Source organism: Bos taurus, chromosome 14 (assembly GCF_002263795.3).
Source record: "Bos taurus isolate L1 Dominette 01449 registration number 42190680 breed Hereford chromosome 14, ARS-UCD2.0, whole genome shotgun sequence".
NCBI lineage: Eukaryota > Metazoa > Chordata > Mammalia > Artiodactyla > Bovidae > Bos > Bos taurus.
The window spans coordinates 33,629,488-33,648,426 of NC_037341.1; the positions used below are offsets into that span (position 1 = coordinate 33,629,488).

At 45.4% G+C, this 18,939-nt stretch overlaps 1 protein-coding gene across 3 annotated transcripts in view; it reads right to left on the reverse strand.

Moving 5' to 3' along the window:
- SLCO5A1 (solute carrier organic anion transporter family member 5A1) overlaps positions 1-18,939 on the reverse strand; it is a 287,931-nt gene that overhangs the window by 146,487 nt on the left and 122,505 nt on the right. For 2 of the 3 annotated variants that reach the window (XM_059874429.1, XM_059874428.1), the window contains exon 3: positions 2,416-3,802. In XM_059874429.1, the coding sequence (XP_059730412.1) occupies positions 2,416-3,316 (901 nt within the window). In that variant the 5' untranslated portion in view covers positions 3,317-3,802. Of the gene's footprint in view, positions 1-2,415; positions 3,803-5,450; positions 5,581-18,939 lie in introns of those variants that run through there. The other variant, XM_010812085.4, reaches the window with a different exon arrangement.

The window sequence follows — 18,939 nt, forward strand, 5'->3', positions numbered from 1 at the left end:
ATATTTCTTCATTACATCGAAGGCACCTCAGACGCTGGGCCTGTGTCTCATTTTTTGGTCTTCTCACAAGAAGCACAGTTCCTCAGCACTGAATATGCACTTGCTATTTTCCTTCTTGGTGAAAGTGTTGCTCAGTCGTGTCTAACTCTTTTGAGACCCCATGACTGTAGCCTACCAGGCTCCTCTGTCCATAGGATTCTCCAGGCAAGAATACTGGAGTGGTTGTCATTGCCTTCTCCAGAAGATCTTCCCAATGCAGGGATCAAACCCGGTTCGCCCTCATTACAGGTAGATTCTTTACCATCTGAACCACCAGAGAAGTCCCTCCCTTCTTGGGGGGCAACCACTACCAGAAAAGTTAAATCTCAGGGCTCTGACATCAGATATTCTCTGTTTGTGTGGGGCTCTGCCTGTGTTTTTCGTGTCAGTGGTACCTAAAAGTGGGTGGGAGACCCAAGTTTTCAAAATAAATGGACAAAAAGATCAGAAAGAAAACAGTTGGGATGTTTACAGAGTCAAGATGTCACTCTAAAGACTGATGGTTGTTTTCAAAGAAACATATGTTTACAGTATAAAGACCTGACAATCAACCAACTCAACTAAGTGATTAAACTCAACAATGCTAGTGAATGGCCAGGTGCCTCTAATAGAAAACACATACCACGACCTATGAAGGAGTCTGGCCAAAAACATTTTGCCTGAACTGAATTACATGTTTAGACTGAACTTCCAGTTTACAGGAAATATAGAACATGGAGGAATGAGATACGTGCACCACAAGGAAATAATCAGATAACTCTAGAATGTAAAATATTCCACAAATTAGCCTTGTCACTTCAAAAAGTCTGTGTAGTAGAAACAGAAAAAAGTTGACACAGTTTTCTAGTTTATCAAACACTAAGAAAGCAAACAACCAAATGCAATGATTGAATGAATCTTGACTGGCTCATGGTTTGAAAAAAATACATAGCTAAAAAAGTCACTGAGTGGACAATGAAGATTTGAATGTGGACTGGACTTTGATAATCAATGGAATAGTTACTTTCATGGGGTATTTAAGCTCCTGAGTTATATAAGAGAATGTCCTTATTTTCAGAAGACATGTGCTGAAGCTTAAAGGGACCCACAATTACTTTCAAAAGTCTTAACCTCCTACCCAATATATATACATACACATATTATACACAAACACACACAGGTTGATACAGCAAACATGACAATAATGAACAATTATTGAATCTAGGTGGTTGGATATACTAATGTTCACTATACTACTATTTCAACTTTTCTGTACAGTTTGAAAATTTGTTATAATAAACATTAGAAAACATGGAGGCGAAAGTAACAAGCAAGGGACTCCCCTGGTGGTCCAGTGGTTAAGAACCCAATTTGCAATGCACGGAATGTAGGTTCAAACCCTGGTGGGGGAACTAAGACCCTGCAGTGCTTCCCAACAAGAGAAGAAGCCACCACAATGAGAAGCCCGAATGCACCACAACCAAGACCCATCACGGGCCAAAAGTAAAAAATTAAAAACAAGCAAACTATTCCTCCCTCCCTGAATAAAAATTTCTTTCTCTTGCATTTCACATTAACAACAAAGTATAAAACCCTTTATTTGGGCCAGTTACTGGGGACGACAAAGGGCTGCAACATCCTCTAAGGACAATAGTCGTCCTGAGGAAAAAGCATAGCCCTCTTTGTTGAGTATCACTTTCACTCCCCTTTCACTATCCACCAGCGACTGCTTTTCAGAAAATAGTAATCATTATTCTCCCAATTCATGGAACTGAGGGTCTTCAAACCAACAATAAAAACAGCTTTGGATAAACTTTACAACCTGTGAGGTTGCTTCTGCATAAAGATAACCTAGTCATTCGATATCACTCAAGTTTTTTTCTTAATAGTGAAGCAGACAATATGTAAGAAATACAGATACACAGACAATACAGGCTGTTTCCTATAGTCTGGGTACTTCCTGCTGTTGGAGGCAGGAAGAAGTAGCAGTGGATGAAAGCTGTCAATGACCTCACTTCACACACCAGTCACCTCTATTCCTTCCTGAGCCCTTTGAGAAGATAAACTTGATAAACTAGAGCTTTTCCGAAGACAGGCTGCAAGAAAGAGAAGCACTACTCCACAGTGAAAGTCTGTATTACTTGGGAAAAGCCCAGTGTGAAGTGTGAGTCTTAAAAGTCACAGAACTCTCAACTGTTTAATTCCAGAACTGAAAACACACCACAGGGAGACTTAAAAACCAAAAAGCAAACAGAAGCTTACTGCTTAAAGTATACATATATAAATTATATAACACCACATATTCTCTGTAATATCTACCATCAACTAAATGTGAAAGAAAATTCTTCTTTTCCATTTTTGAGTCCAAGCTCAGGTAAGAGGGCAGGAAAGGCTTACCTAGGTACAACGATGCGTTTTCTTTCTTGACATTGTCATCTAAGTAGGTTGGTCCCAGGGTATAAATAGGTGTGGAGCCCATTCCAATGAGAATCTGTGCGCACACGAATAAAGCCACGTAGACCCAGTGGTCGTTGCCACCCGAGTCCTTCAGGCAGGTGGGAGGCTCCACCTTGACCGTGGAGTTGCCGTTTTGACACAGGCCATAGTTGGAGGCGGAGGCGTTCAACTCTTGGATCTGGTAGGGCGGCGAGACGAAGTGAGGTAAGGCGAAGAGGGCAGCCCCCACAGCGATGAGGAGACCCCCCACGGCCAGCCACAGGGGCCGCCGTCCCCGGCCGCCGAAGTAGCTGACGAACACCACCACCACCAGGCTCCCAATGTCAAAGCAACTGACCAGCAGCCCCGACTCGGAGCTCTTCAGACTGTAGCGCCTTTCGATGGTGGTGATGACGCTGCTCAGGTACCCGGAGACCATCAACGCCTGGATGAAGGTTAGAAAGCACATGCAAACCAGGAAGCAACGGGAATCGGTGAGGACCACGTAGAGGCACCTTCTGCCCTGGAGCATGGCCAGAGTGGAGGACACCGACATGGTTTTGGCGATTTCCACCCCGTGGCGACGTTCCGCCAGTCCTGCCGTCTCTGCCGAAGTAGACGGGGCGGAGGGGCTGGGGGCCGGCGGGTAGGGGTCTGACTTCAACTCCTGATGGCTGGGGGCGGGCTCGGAGCCTTCTTCACTCGCGGGACTCAGGTCTGGCGGGCAGGAGGCGCTGTTCAGGGCGGGTAAACTCTGGGACCTGAAGGACTCGGGTTCACACTTCTCTTGGACAGCTCCTACCCTGGTGCGCGCTTCCTGCGGCTCTCCCGCCTGGGGCTCCAACCCAGCGCCTCGGTCCATGGCTCTCAGAATTCAGATTCGGTCGCCGATCGCACTCAAGGACTCCGGAGCTTTGCATCCACCGGCACGAGGGGCTGAAGCCGGGCCCAGGCTGTCGTGCCCACCAAGGACCGGGGCTGGCGATGCAGAGCCGCGCTGTGGGGCATCCTCACCAGCTGGGAGGTGCCCAGTGCATCCTGACCGCAGTCGTGGTCCCGAGGCTCCGCAGCCGCGTGCCCCAGAGGGCAGGGGTCCGCGCGGTCCTGCGATGAGCCCAACTTAGGGTCCACCCCGGGCTGGGAGCGCGCAGCAGGATCCTGGCGTGTCCCCGGCGCATCCCCTCCGCCGCTGCCGCTCCGCCTGCAGCCCGGAGCGCGAACGCCCGGTGCCCAGCGTGGGGGCGGTTAGCGCTGCTGCCGGGGCCGCATCCCGCCGGGCTGGCTGGGCCAGAGGCGCCCGGTCCTCGCCGCCTCGGCTCGCGACACCCTCGGGTGCAAAGGTGCCAACCTGCAAAGCAGAAGAGAGGGCGGTCAGAGAAGGGCGGCTGAGTCTGGCTTCCCGGCGCCCCCGGCGGACAGCGCTGGGGGACTCTGACGGTCCGAAGTGGGACCGAGGGACGAGCGAGGAACGAAGCCCTGGAGGAGGATTAGGCTGTAGGCAGCAGTCTCTAGAGCCCAAACAATAAGCAGCGGGCGGTCGGCAGAGACCCTCCTTCATTGTCTACGGCGGACCTGCCCCCGCCCCGCCCCTTTTGCCTTAAACAGCGCATCTGCTTTTATATGTTAATAATTATCCACCTGGTAGCTCTGACTCACAGACAGCGTCTTTTATCCGAGTGAACTAATTGCAACCTTTTGGTACTCCTACTCCATTACTCAGAATAGAAGAGACCCAAAAGAACAAAGGAAAGTTTCTTTCTTTTTTTTTTTTTTGAACAAGCACGATGCACTCCTAGTCCCGATTTTTAAAAAAGAAAAAAAAGGGGAAAGCGAGGTGTGTAGAAACGTGTGTACACACTTGTGTGCAGGCACGTGTGCGCCGACTGGATGCGAATCAGTCTTCTCCATCCATTAGAGATAGATACGCATTCAAAGCCCAAGGCAGCAGCAAAAAGGTCAGCGTGCTTGCCTCTTTATTCCCAACACTAAAAATAACACCCCTACCCCCCAGCCGCCGGGAGAACTATTCAATTACAAATACCAGGGGCGTTCGAGGCTGCGGCCCACGCCAAGTCCCAGAGCGCTGTGTCAAGCGAAACCGAAAATCAGTTTGCTTTGCGGAGGGGTGGGGAAGCCACAACCAAACAATGAGACGCGGGAGCGCTGTCACGGCGCGCTGGGAGCCCACGGAGCCAGCTCGGCACGCGCGGGCCAGCAGGGAGGTGTGCTATTTACATCCAGCGCACCCAGCGAGCTTGGGCTCGGGGTGCGCGCGCACCCACACACACACACATACATACACCGGCGTGTCTGTGTAGAAACCCCTCGCGCGATCCGGCACCCAGCTTGAATATAACGCGAGTCGAAAACAGGTGTGTCCCCAGGGTAAGCCTTCGCCCCTTATCTCGGGACTCCCACTCTATTCCTCCGGTCCCCGGAGAGGCGGGCGGGGGGGAGGTGATGTGCACCAGGTGGGAGAGGAGAGCTGGACTTCGCTGCATTGTGTTTCATGCGACGCGCTTTTGTGATGGTGCTGAGAAAAGAAAGGAGGAAGGGTAAAGGGAGAAAGGCAGAGAGCTTGGGATCCAGGGGCTGCCGCTCCGGCGTCTCCCTCGGCTCGACTGGGCCAGCCCAGCTCCCAGATTCCCGGCCTGCCAGCCACTCAGAGCCAGGGCTTCCCCGCCGCCTTCTTGCCCGGGAGCCTTCCCGGGGAACCCCACCGGCGCCGGCGTACAAAGTCGGGGAATCCCGGAAAACTCGCTTCCCCGCGCCCGAGGGAGCGCGCACCCGCACCGCAGCGCACCCGCACCCCAGCGGAGCCTTGGAATGGCACACGGACCCAGGCGGGCGGCTCTCAGAGCCGGCGTGGGGGCCCGGGGACATCTCCTACGCGCGCGCAAACACACACACACATACACACACACGGCCCCGCAGGAGGATAGAACCGCCGGAGACAGCTCGCCGAGCTGAGGGTCTCAAGAGCCGCCGCTACTCACTCGTGAGTCGGCCGGTCAATCTGGCTGGCTGGGAATGGAGCGGGGGTAGGTGGGGACCTTGGAGGCGCGAGAGTAGTTGGGAGCCTCCTGGGGAGGCAGCCTCGGTCCAGCCGCGAGGAAATCAGTGAATGAGTCTGTGACCCCTGCCTCTGGAAACAAGACACACGCGCACAGACGCGCCCGGAGCCGAGCGGCAGAGGGCGCAGGCGCGCGGGCAGCCGCCCAGCCCAGCCCGGAGGCGGCGAGCCACCAGGCTGCCTTTTCACCTGAAAGGCGGGGGACCGTGAAGATTAGGGCAGGGAGCAGGTCTCCAGAAAAGTCAGCTACTCAGGCAGAGAGCCCACTCGGAATAAAGAAGTTGAAATTTCTGCTGGTTTATTACGTGCTGTGGGCACCCACCATGTCTCGGAGACCATAGCAGGTAGATTCTGGGAACCAAAGATGGACGGGACAGGATCCGTGGACCGAGGAAACCTCTGTTTTGTGGAGGAAATACTCCTGTAAGTAGCCTATAACGACAGAGTAACTTCTATACAGGGTGTCACGGAAGAACCATTATTATATATCGATTATAATATCCATTATTAACCCATTAGACCTTCATTTCCAGACAGCAGGAAAGGCATGTGCAAAGGCCCTGGGGTACGATGCTGCAAAGAAATCTTGGGTCTCAGGGTGATTGCAGAGATGGGGCAGAGAGCTGGCCAGCAAGAGTGGCACAGTAGGAAAGGTCAGCACTGAAGGGCCAGTGACATCCAACCTCTGTCACCAGACAGTTGATTCTGACACTGGTAGGTGAATGGAGGCCATGTGGAGGGAGTGGAGGCAATCTCAGCAATCTCTGAGCAAAATGTGATGTGGCAGTGGTGGAGCATGGAGAGGAAGGAACTCCTTGAGAACACTGACAAGACAGAAGTAGCCAGACTTAGAAGCCGACGTTAACCAGAGATTGAGGTCCAAGGAAAACACAAGCAGAGAAACATGCTCTTGGGGTAAGATGTTTCTCCTTTAAGATACCTTGACTTTGAAATGCCTCTGGGACATCTGAGTGCATACACATCCCATAAAGCACCAGACATATAACATACAGGCAGTTGGGATTAGGGGAGTGAATTAGGAGGCAACAGCCAGACACAGCATGAGGTGGGTGAATAAGGAGATTAGAGGAGGGGTAGACTAAGGACAGGGCCCTGGGGACAGGGTGATCTAAGAGCTGGAGAGGGAAAAAGCTAAGGAAGGAGATTAGAAGCAAGGGTCAGAGAGATCTGTGAAGAATCAGAAAAGAGGGACCATCACAGAAGCCAGATGCAAGAAAGGCTGCCGAGTCGCCAAATAGGATGATAACAGAAAAGAGCCCATGGGCTGTAGAAAGTGGGAGGACATTGCAGAGCTCTAACAGAGGGAGATGTAACCTAATGAGAGGAGGGAATTGTTCTACATTTACTGGTGACCGCACTGACCATCCTGCCATGCCAAAGCCACTTCACTCACCCCTGGCCTTGTCCAGTGAGAGCGCGGGATCCACTTCACAGTGTGATGAGGGAAGTGAGAGAGACTATGTAACATGAGTGGTAAAGGCACACAGCTAGTCTCGGGATGATAAAAGGTCCATGCTCCATAGTACTTCGTTCCCCAGGGATGGTGAAAATAAGCTTTTAATCTGTTTTAACAATCGTTTTACTCCAAAATTGATTTTTTTTAATTTTCAGATAGAGAAATAAGCTTCCACTGTTTCTCATAGTGCTTTGCGTAGCAATTTTAAAGGTCCAAAGATATTACATTATTAATTCTCTCAGGAGAGCCCATTTCATACTGGAAAGCCACATGGGATAGTGAAAAGAGTGTAGAATCAACTTGAAATTTTTATCCCAGCTCAGTTATCACAGCCATGAGCAATTTATTCAATTGTTATTTATTTATCTTGATTTCCTCAGCAATAAAGTGAGAACAATATTACACTGAGTGTGCCTGAGAAGGGCACAAACATACCTTGAAATGTTTGAGATGTACATACTTTGAAAATGTGCTCTGTCAAGTCAATCTTTCTTTTGCTAAAAAAAAAAAATCCATGCTCTTAACTATGACTCCCTTTCAGTCACACAGCAGCTTAACTTTTCAGTACATCTTGCATCTTTTAATTATCTCACATGAGTCCAACAACCACCATATGTACAGCTCATCGTTACAGAAAAAAATATTAAGTCAGCTGACACCAAAAGAACAGTTAGTGCATCCTCCAAGGCCGAATCGAGACAGCACTGGTCTGGCAACTACCAAACTGATCAATCAAACAAGACAAAGACATTCATTCCTCATTTCCTGTCCCTGTCCTGTCTTCTTGAGATCTCCATCAAGCGCACAGTCACTTTTCTACAAACAGGATATATGACGCCAGTTGACACCCTTGCCCATGATCTTAGCTATGTGGCACTTCCTATGCCTTATCACTCCTCTGAGCTTACTCTGGATCCAAACAGAATCAATCTGTCCTTCCAGGCTCTGAGGCCCATTCTTTCATTTCAGCCTCAGCCCCAGACATGAGTAGTTCCACAGCAAATTCAATCTGGCACCAAATCGCATCAGGTGCCAGCAAAGGCTTCCCTGCTGAAAGTCAAAGAATCATGTCCCTGCCACCTGCTGTTTATTCATGGTCAATTACCATAGTTACACCAGAAACAATTCTGAGAACCTATAGGATTTTTTATTGCCACTAATAGATCACAATTTATAAACAGAATTCAAAACATCCAATTAGCTACCCATGTGCTATGCTAAGTCGATTCAGTCGTGTCCGACTCTGTGCGACCTCATAGATGGCAGTCCACCAGGCTCCCCCGTCCCTGGGATTCTCCAGGCAAGAACACTGGAGTGGGTTGCCATTTCCTTCTCCAATGCATGAAACTGAAAAGTGAAAGTGAAGTCACTCAGTCGTGTCCTACTCCTAGCGACCCCGTAGACTGCAGCCTACCAGGCTCCTCTGTCCATGGGATTTGCCAGGCAAGAGTACTGGAGTGGGTTGCCATTGCCTTCTCCAGCTACCCATATAGGAAACAAGAAGAAAACATTTATCAACAGACATTTCTTGAGCTTTCCCTTTCAGTTAAATGTGCCTTTGGAAAAGGTCAGATATGCCTCCATCAGCCCTAATCTTAAGATTCAGAGAAAGAAATGGACTTACTTCATGGAGTTCTGCTACCCCTGTGGCTTATTTCACACAATATGAAAGAGTACAGTTGCTGAGACGAGAATACCTGCCTTCTTAGGTATATCGGTAGAGATAGCACAGGGCTATAAGCTCTCTGCAAATCTTCAGGTGTGCTTATGCCATTTCTAAGTCACTAATCAGTCTAATTTACACATAAATTGCTTCTTTCCCAGTCTTCATATAATAAGATGGTAGCCTCTGCAATTCCATGAATTTGAGCAAGCTCTGGGAGTTGGTGATGGACAGGGAAGCCTGGCATGCTGCAGTCCATGGGTTCACAGTCAGACATGACTGAGTGACTGAATTGAACTGAACTTTGAAACTAACTAGGGCATTCAGTTTTGTTTTTTTTTTAATGTGGGCCATTTTTTTTTTAAAAGTCTTATTGAATTTGTTACAATATTGCTTCTTTCTTAAGTTCTGGCTTTTTGGCCAAAAGGCATGTGGAATCTTAGCTTCCCAACCAGGGATAGAACCCACACCCCCTGCACTGGAAGGCGAAGTCTTAACCACTAGACTGCCGGGGGAGTCCCACTAGTGCATTCTATGAGCCTGAAATCTAGCTCCTTTGGAGAATAGGGCAAGGAAAGCAGAAAGGACCCCTTTCTCCACTCTCATCACTTTTTCCTTAAGAGGATCAATTCAGAGGTCTCCCAGACACAAGAAGAAGGGCTCGGTTTAGGTCCAGAATATTTTCTGTGCCACTACTCTAATTGAATTAGGTATTAGTTCTTGAAGAGGAGTAAATTGTATTTCAAAGGTAACCTTTCATGCTGCTGCTGCTAAGTCGCTTCAGTCGTGTCTGACTCTGTGTGACCCCATAGACGGCAGCCCACCAGGCTCCCCCATCCCTGGGATTCTCCAGGCAAGAACCTTTCATACATACATATAAATTCAATTCAGTGTATTTCAATATATATAATAAAAATACAGCTTTATTGACAGACCCTGAAGAAGTATATAGATATACTTCTATATCTATATAGAAGGGATATAATTAAATTACATCTCTATTCTTTTAAGTTAATTTTTTGGCCACATGGCTTGCGGGATCTTACTTCCTTGATCAGGGATTGATCCTGCACCCTCAGCAGTGAAAGCGCAGAGTCCTAATGACTGGACCACGAAGGAATTCCCCAGATCTCTATTCTTGATTCAAAAAAGTAGTTTACAGTATGACTGATTTCCTCATTTTCTTTTCTTTTTTTATTTAATTTAATGGGTTTTTAGTGAAATATGATTGACATATAACATTGTATTAGTTTTTGATGTACAATATATTGATTTAATATAGTGTGTATATATTGCAAAATGATCATGGCAATAAGTCTACATTAGTTACAAATTTCTTTTCTTGTGGTAAGGATGTACTCTCTTAGCAACTTTCAAATATCCAATATGGTGTGTATGTGTGTATGCTTAGTCACTCCGTCGTATCTGACTCTTTGCGATCCATGGACTGTGGCCCGCCAGGCTCCTCTGTCCATGGGGATTCTCCAGACAACAATACTGGAGTGGGTTGCCATGCCCTTCTCCAGGGGATCTTCTCAATTCAGGTATCAAGCCCAGGTCTCCCACATTGCAGGCAGATTCTTTACTGTCTGAGCCAATATGGTATTATTGATTATAAGGTTATAAAGTCGCCCCTTAGCAGAACTTGGCATTTATGCCTTTCATGCTCAGTCGCTAAGTTGTGACCAACTCTTTGCGACTCCCTGGACTGTAGCCCACCAGGCTCCTCTGTCCATGGGATTTCCCAGGCCAGGATACTGGAGTGGGTTGCCATTTCCTTCTCCAGGGGAAACTCCAGAACCAAGGGTCAAATCCGCATCTCCCACATTGGCAGGCAATTCTTTAACACTGAGTCACCAGGGAAGCCCATTTATACCTTTCAGTTCAGTCGCTCAGTCATGTCTGACTCTTTGCGACCCCATGAATTGCAGCACGCTAGGCCTCCCTGTCCTTCACCAACTCCCAGAGTTCACTCAAACTTACATCCATGGAGTCCGTGATGCCCTCCAGCCATCTCATCCTCTGTCGTCCCCTTTTCCTCCTACCCCCAATCCCTCCCAGTATGAGAGTCTTTTCCAGTGAGTCAGCTCTTCTCATGAGGTGGCCAAAGTACTGGAGTTTCAGCTTTAGCATCATTCCTTCCAAAGAACACCCAGGGCTGATCTCCTTTAGAATGGACTGGTTGGATCTCCTTGCAGTCCAAGGGACTCTCAAGAGTCTTCTCCAACACCACAGTTCAAAAGCATCAATTCTTCAGCACTCAGCCTTCTTCACAGTCCAACTCTCACATCCATACATGACCACAGGAAAAACCATTGCCTTGACTAGACAGACCTTTGTTGGCAAAGCAATGCCTCTGCTTTTTAATATGCTATCTAGGTTGGTCATAACTTTCCTTCCAAGGAGTAAGTGTCTTTTAATTTCATGGCTGCAGTCACCATCTGCAGTGATTTTGGAGCCCCCCAAAATAAAGTCTGACACTGTTTCCACTGTTTCCCCATCTATTTCCCATGAAGTGATAGGACCAGATGCCATGATCTTAGTTTTCTGAATGTTGAGCTTTAAGCCAACTTTTTCACTCTCGTCTTTCACTTTCCTCAAGAGGTTTTTTAGTTCCTCTTCACTTTCTGCCATAAGGGTGGTGTCATCTGCATATCTGAGGTTATTGATATTTCTCCCGGCAATCTTGATTCCAGCTTGTGCTTCTTCCAGCCCAGCGTTTCTCATGATGTACCCTTACTGAGAAGTAAATTTCAATCTAGGTAAACAGAAGAGGCACAGATCTAGCCCTGGGTCACAGTGATTCAGGCAATCACTCCAACCCTGGGATTTGAGTACGGTGACCACCGTATCAGTTTGTTTGTTTGTCTTTATTCTGCTGGGTCTTTGTTGCAGAACACTGGGCTGTTTGTTGAGGCACACAGGCTCTCTAGTTGTATTTCCAGATTTAGTTCCTCAACCAGGAGCTGAACCCGAGTCCCCTGCATTGGAAAGAGGATTCCTAACCACTAAACCACCAGGGAAGTCCCCAGCATATCAGTTTTAGGCCTGCAAGTCCTCAACCCAAGAAACCATAGTCTGGTGAACACTTGGACACCTGGTTACACTCTGAAGGAGCCAAGAAACCAGGCAGTGCCTCTGGGAATGAGCCAGGAGAAGAAGACAATACTATCAACTAGCACCTCCTAGAAACTGCCATCTCCCTTAATAAAAACATGCCAGACACACCACGGCTAGTAATGAGGAGAAAATTTCCTACGAAGAAGAGACATTTGTCTGCAGAGGTTCGCATTCCCTTGAAAGACTTTTGTCATCACCTCCACTGCCAGCTGGGCCTGGGAAAGAAAAGAGATGGCAGGAGAGATCTGCTATGGCCTCAGCCCTCTGCACATTCTCTGTGGATATGTCGAAAATGCAAGACTCTGACCACTTTTCATCCAGGCCATTTCTCAGCCAGCCAGGTTGTGTTTGCAGCTGGCAACTTTGAAGGGCGAGGTAACCTTCCCAGCTGGACAAAGAGCAGGCTCAGTTCTTCTTTCTTCAGGGCAGCCCCCCAGGCTCAATCCTCCTTCCTAAATGCACAAGAAAGCATCCGCAGTGGACTCTGTATCACCTCATGAGACTTAGGCACACAAGGAACTGAAACACACATCTCTCACATAAGTCACAACAGTATGTTTTGAATGGGTCTCTTAGAGTAAAGGAAGGATGAGATGGCTGGATGGCATCACTGACTCGATGGACATGAGTCTGAGTGAACTCGGGAGTTGGTGAAGGACAGGGAGGCCTGGTGTGCTTCGATTCATGGGGTCGCAGAGAGTCGGACACGACTGAACAACTGATCTGATCTGAATTAAACTTAAAAGCTTTTTGCACAGCAAAGGAAGCCATCCACAAAATGAAAAGACAACCTACTGAATGGGACAAAACTATTTGCATATGACACAACTGATGGAGATTATTATTCAACATATAGAAACACATCATAGAACTCAACATCAAAAAATTTTTTTAATGGGCAGAAGAACTGAGTAGACATTTTTCCAGAAAGGAAATGCAGATGGTCAACAAGCACATGAAAAGATACTCAACATTACTCACTGTCAGTGAAATGCAAATCAAAACCACCATGAAATATCACCTTACACCAAATGACAGTCAAAATGACTGTCTTCACAAAGAATACAAATAACAAATGTTAGCAAGGACATAGAGAAAAGGGAACTCTTGTACACTGTTGCTAGAAATGTAAATTGGTCCAGCCATTGTGGAAAACAGTATGGAGGTTTCTCAAAAAACTAAAAATAGAACTACCATATGACCTAGCAATTCTACTCCTGGTTATATATCTGAAAAAAGTACTAATTTGAAAAGATACATGCACCCTAGTGCCCATGGCAGTGTTATTTATAATTGCCAAGATATGGTAGTAACCTAAGTGTCCACCAACAGATGAATACACACACACACACACACACACACTTACACACTGGAATATTACTTGGCCATAAAAAAGAAGGAAATTATGTCATTTGCAGCAATTTGGATGGACTTGAAGGTTATTATGCCAAGTGAAATAAGTAAGACAAAGACAAATACCATATGATGTGACTTATATGTGAAATGTAAAGATACAACAAACCAGTGAATATAACAAAAAGAGCAGACTCACAGATAAAGAAAACAAACCTACAGTCAGTTAACAGTGGGGATCAGGAAGGGGGAGCAATAAACAGGCAGGGGAATTAGAGGAACAGCCTATTAGGTAAAACATAAGCTACATACATATATTGTACAACACGGGGAATAACTGTCAATAGGGTATAACCTTAAAAATTATGAATCACTATATTGTACACCAGTAACTTATATAATATTATACAGCAACTATATTTTAATTAAAAAAATGAAAAGATGAAGCATGCCTATAGTGAAATATTTAAATGGATTAAAGGATGAAGCAGTCTAAAGACAAACAGTGCATATTATTGCTTTGGAATAAAAACACAAAACAAGCTGCTCATAGAGCCGTCATCTCAGTAATGGCTGGGATTCAGGTTTTTACGAGATTGCCTAACCTTTCAATCACTAGCCATGGTTTCATTCCCAGCTCATGACTCCTCCCTAGCCTTCTCTGCATTCCTGTCCTTTACTTGGAAACTTGAGCATCACAGAACAAGCTGACCATGAAGCCTACCCCTCAGAATGCCGCTGCCCACTTGCCACCACATCCTAGCACAAGGTGGAGAATAACTGGTCAGCCGTGGGGAGAGACCTGGCCCCATTGCCTCAGAGCCAGTCTTGTAGAGAGAGACCAGGTCAACCCTGCCATCCTGAGAACCCAAATCACAGCACCATATAGTAGGATTCTTTTAATAAAAACTCAGAAATGTAGGGGACTCTGTAGAATGATCGGGAGCTCAGAGCTGTCTGTCTTTTCAAACATTATTTCCTTAATATAAAGACACCAGAAAAGAGCTCTTCACAGAATTCACTCAAATCCCCTTCTCTCCTCTGTATCCTCTTTTGTTGATGACATTTTTTATAATTATCTGATTGCAGAAAAACTCCACAAATCCAGGTTGAAGAGTTATATTTTGGGGAATCGTATTGGGGAATAGCTGATTAGCAAACCATGTGATAGTTCAGGTGAACAGTAAAGGGGCTCAGCCATACATACACATGTACCCATTCTCCCCCAAAACTCCCCTTCCATCCAGGCTGCCACAAACATTGAGCAGAGTTCCCTGTGGGTTATCCATTTTAAATACAAAGTGCTGTATTATTTTTAACTATTACTATTGTTTTGGGCACACGTGTGCAGGTGCCTGTATCTCTGGCCTGACTTTTATCCTCCATTCTCTTTGGATGTCGGTGATACCCTGATAATTGTTCTCATTTTCTTGGTTGTAACTAATGAATACCAAATGACCCAATCCAAATAGAATATACCACTTGGACCATCAGGGGAGTGATTTTAAAGGATTTAGTGTTCTGTTTGGGGGCTGCATAACCTGTCATCAAGGAATGGGATTTAAATGACAAATGAATTGTGTTATGTCATTCCCTCTGTGAAAATCAGAGCAGTTAGAGTCTAAATTTAGTTTGCCCAAAGAGAGGAATGACCAGGCGAATAGGCATGTATACAATGGAAATATAACATCTAAACATCATGATCTTTCTTCCTTCCTTTAGCTGATTTTGTTTGTGAAATTTCACACTAGAGGAAGAATGTGATTTTTCAAAGAGAAAAGAACTGTTGTGAAAGTTTGCACATTCCAGTTTCTCCCCTGGAGTTTAAAATATACCTTTCTCTTACTCCACATCAGGAGGCCACAAGTTTTTTCTGCCATCTAGTACTTCTTCCATTCTGTTTTTTCAAGGAAAACAACATTGTTTCTCTTCCACCCTCAGTAATGTCAAAACATGCTTTTAGAATGGAGACTCATACAAGTCACACAGTGCCCTATGGTTCTTAAACTGTTATTTAAATACTGTCATGCATAGAGAACAGTGGTGGTTGCCAAGGGGGAGGGGGGAGGGAAGGGAAGAACTGGGAGGTTGGGGTTAGCAGATTTCAATTTTCATATACAGAATGAATGAAAAACAAAGCCTTCATATATAGCACAGAGAACTATATTCAGTATCCTTTGATAAACCCTAATGGAAAATAATATTTAAAAAAGAAGGAAAGGGGGAACAAACTGAGAGAGTAGCATTGACATATATACACTACCATGTATCAAATAGATGGCTAGCGGGAAGCTGCAGTAGAGCACAGGGAGCTCAGCTCAGTCTCTCCGTCGCCCTGGAAGGGTGGGATGGGGATGGGGGGAGGCTCACGAGGGAGGGGATATATGCATACATATGACTGATTCATGATGCTGTACAGCAGAAGCTAACACAACATTGTAAAGTAATTATATTCCAATTTAAAAAAAAAGGGATGCTGTCTTAGGTTATAAGCATTGGTAAAGAGGGTATCAGTTAAAATATTTAATTCCATAATGCATTATTAAAAAAATATGTATCATGGTTTTAAAAAATATTTGATAAAAGAATGTATATGTATGTATAACTGAATCACTTTGATATACAGCAGTAATTAACACATTGTCAATCAATTATACTTGAATAAATAATTTAAAAATAAATACTGTCACAGGCTAAATCGTGTCCTTTCCAAAATCCACAAGTTGAAGCCATAACCCCCTATTTCTCATCCTGTGACTGTATTCGGTAATAGGCTCTCTAAAGAGGTAATGAAGTTAAAATGAGATCATTAGGGTGAGCTCTTATCCAATATTACTGGTGCCCTTTTAAGAACAGGAAATTGGGACACAAACAGGTATAGCAGGAAGACCAAGTGAAGACACGGAGAACCTGGATGGCTCATTTACCAGCCAAAAGGAAAGGCCTCGGGAGAAATCAACCCTCTTGACACCTTGATCTCCAGCTTCCAGCCTCCAAAATCATGAGACAATAAATTTCTGTTCTTTGAGCCAATTCACGCTCCTTTGTTATGGCAACCCTAGCAAACTAATACAAATATTGATGAAAAGAAAATCAAATATTTAAAAATGATAATAAATAACTTACTTTAAGGTTTATTCTTAAAAGAATTTTTCAAAATTTTAAACATTTCTCACAGTAAGAAAAAGTAAAAACTTTTATGATTCACTTCTCACAATAAAGTCTAAAGAGATGACTTAAAAAAACCCTATGGTGCCTGTTAGTCAAAGAATATGGTCTAATACAGTGCATTTTAATGCATGAGAAATGTCACAAGATTGATAGGAAAAACTACTGTGATTGGGACATGTTAAAATTAAAAGCAGTTTATATCAAAGTAATGTAATCCATGAGGCTTCCCTGGGGGCTCAGTGGTAAAAACCCCGCCTGCCAATGCAGGAGATGCAGAATCCCTGGGTCAGGAAGATCCCCTGGAGAAGGAAATGGCAACCCACTCCAGTATTCTTGCATGGGAAATCCCATGGACAGAGGAGCCTGGTGGGCTACACTCCATGGGGTTGGAAAAGAGTCAGACACCACTGAGCCACTAAACAACAATGTAATCCATAAGTGAGCAATTTAGAAGAAGAAAATAAGTCAAAAGATAAACCCAATGGGAAAAGAAATGAAGTATACTATGTCTAAAACAGAAATGCTAATCACAAATCTGACAACATTCCTAAGATCTAGAAAGCATGTAAGAAAGCATAAGGGACTTCCCTGGTGGTCCAGTTGCTAAGACTCCACGGTCCCAGCACAGGGGATCCAGATTTGATCCCTAGTCAGGGAACTGGATCCCACATGCTGCAACTAAAAATTCTCATGCCACAACTAAGACCCTGAGCAGCCAAATAAATAAATATTAAAAAATAAAAAGCATAGATCTTGGGGAAAAATAACAATCCTTTGATAAAAAAGCGGTAACAGCCAGCAAATTTGGAAAACTCAGCAGTGGCCACAGGACTGGAAAAGGTCAGTTTTCATTCCAATCCCAAAGAAAGGCAATGCCAAAGAATGCTCAAACTACCGCACAATTGCACTCATCTCACACACTAGTCAAGTAATGCTCAAAATTCTCCAAGCCAGGCTTCAATAGTACATGAACCATGAACTTTCAGATGTTCAAGCTGGATTTAGAAAAGGCAGAGGAACCAGAGATCAAATTGCCAACATCTGTTAGATCATCGAAAAAGCAAGAGAGTTCCAGAAAAACATCTACTTCTGCTTTATTGACTATGCCAAAGCCTTTGACTGTGTGAATCACAATAAACTGTGGTAAATTCTGAAAGAGATGGGAATACCAGACCACCTGACCTGCCTCTTGAGAAATGTGTATGCAGGTCAGGAAGCAACAGCTAGAACTGGACATGGAACAACAGACTGGTTCCAAATCAGGAAAGGAGTATGTCAAGGCTGTATATTGTCACCCTGCTTATTTAACTTATATGCAGAGTACATCATACGAAATGCCAGGCTGGATGAAGCACAAGCTGGAATCAAGATTGCCAGAAGAAATATCCGCCTCAGATATGCAGATGACACCACCCTTATGGCAGAAAGTGAAGAACTAAAGAGCCTCTTATGGAAAGTGAAAAAGGAGGGTGAAAAGTTGGCTGAAAACTCAACATTCAGAAAACGAAGATCATGGCATCTGGCCCATCACTTCATGTCAAATAGATGGGGAAACAGTGAGAGACTTTTATTTTTTGGGCTCCAAAATCACTGCAGATGGTGATTACAGCCATGAAATTAAAAGACGCTTACTCCTTGGAAGGAAAGTTATGACCAACCTAGACAGCATATTCAAAAGCAGAGACATTACTTTGCCAACAAAGATCCATCTAGTCAAAGCTATGGTTTTTCCTGTAGCATGTATGGATGTGAGAGTCGGACTATAAAGAAAGCTGAGCACCGAAGAATTGATGCTTTTGAACTGTGGTGTTGGAGAAGGCTCTTGAGAGTCCCTTGGACTGCAGGGAGATCCAGCCAGTCCATCCTAAAGGAAATCAGTCCTGAATATTCATTGGAAGGACTGATGCTAAAGCTGAAACTCCAATACTTTGGCCAGCTGATGCAAAGAACTGACTCTTTTGAAAAGACCCTGATGCTGGGAAAGATTGAAGGCAGGAAGAGAAGGGAACGACAGAGGATGAGATGGTTGGATGGCATCACCAAGTCAATGGACGTGAGTTTGAGTAAACTCTGGGACAGGGAGGCGTGGAGTGCTGCAGTCCATGGGGTCTCAAAGAGTCAGACACAACCGAGCTGAACTGAACTGAACATTATCCATGTGTCCAGATTCTCCTCATGTTAGGCTTCTCAAACAGGGGCTGTGTGTCCCCAGGAGCACTGGGCCCCCTGCCAGTGGTAAAGCCACTGAGCAAGTAAGAGACTTTAATTGGGGAGCTGGCTGACCAAAAAGATGGCAGGTTAGCACCTCAAAATAACCATCTTATCAGGGTCTGGATGCCAGGTTTTTTTATAGATCAGAGATTGGGGGAAGTGAGGAAGCCAAGTAAAAATGCTATTAATCTTGCAAACATCTCTAGAATGGCCAACCTCAAGCAGGGGATGTGTTAATTTCTTCCTTCCTGCTGTGTGAGGTGGACAGGGTTTTAACAAAGGCACTTTAGTCAGGCAGAGGGGCGGTGCTCTCTGAGGCAGGCCATTCTGTACGATTATAACAACAAAAGCAACAAAAAGCCAGTCAAAGAAACAATTCCATCATGGGGTCAGAATTGGCTTCTTGTCTGGAGCACC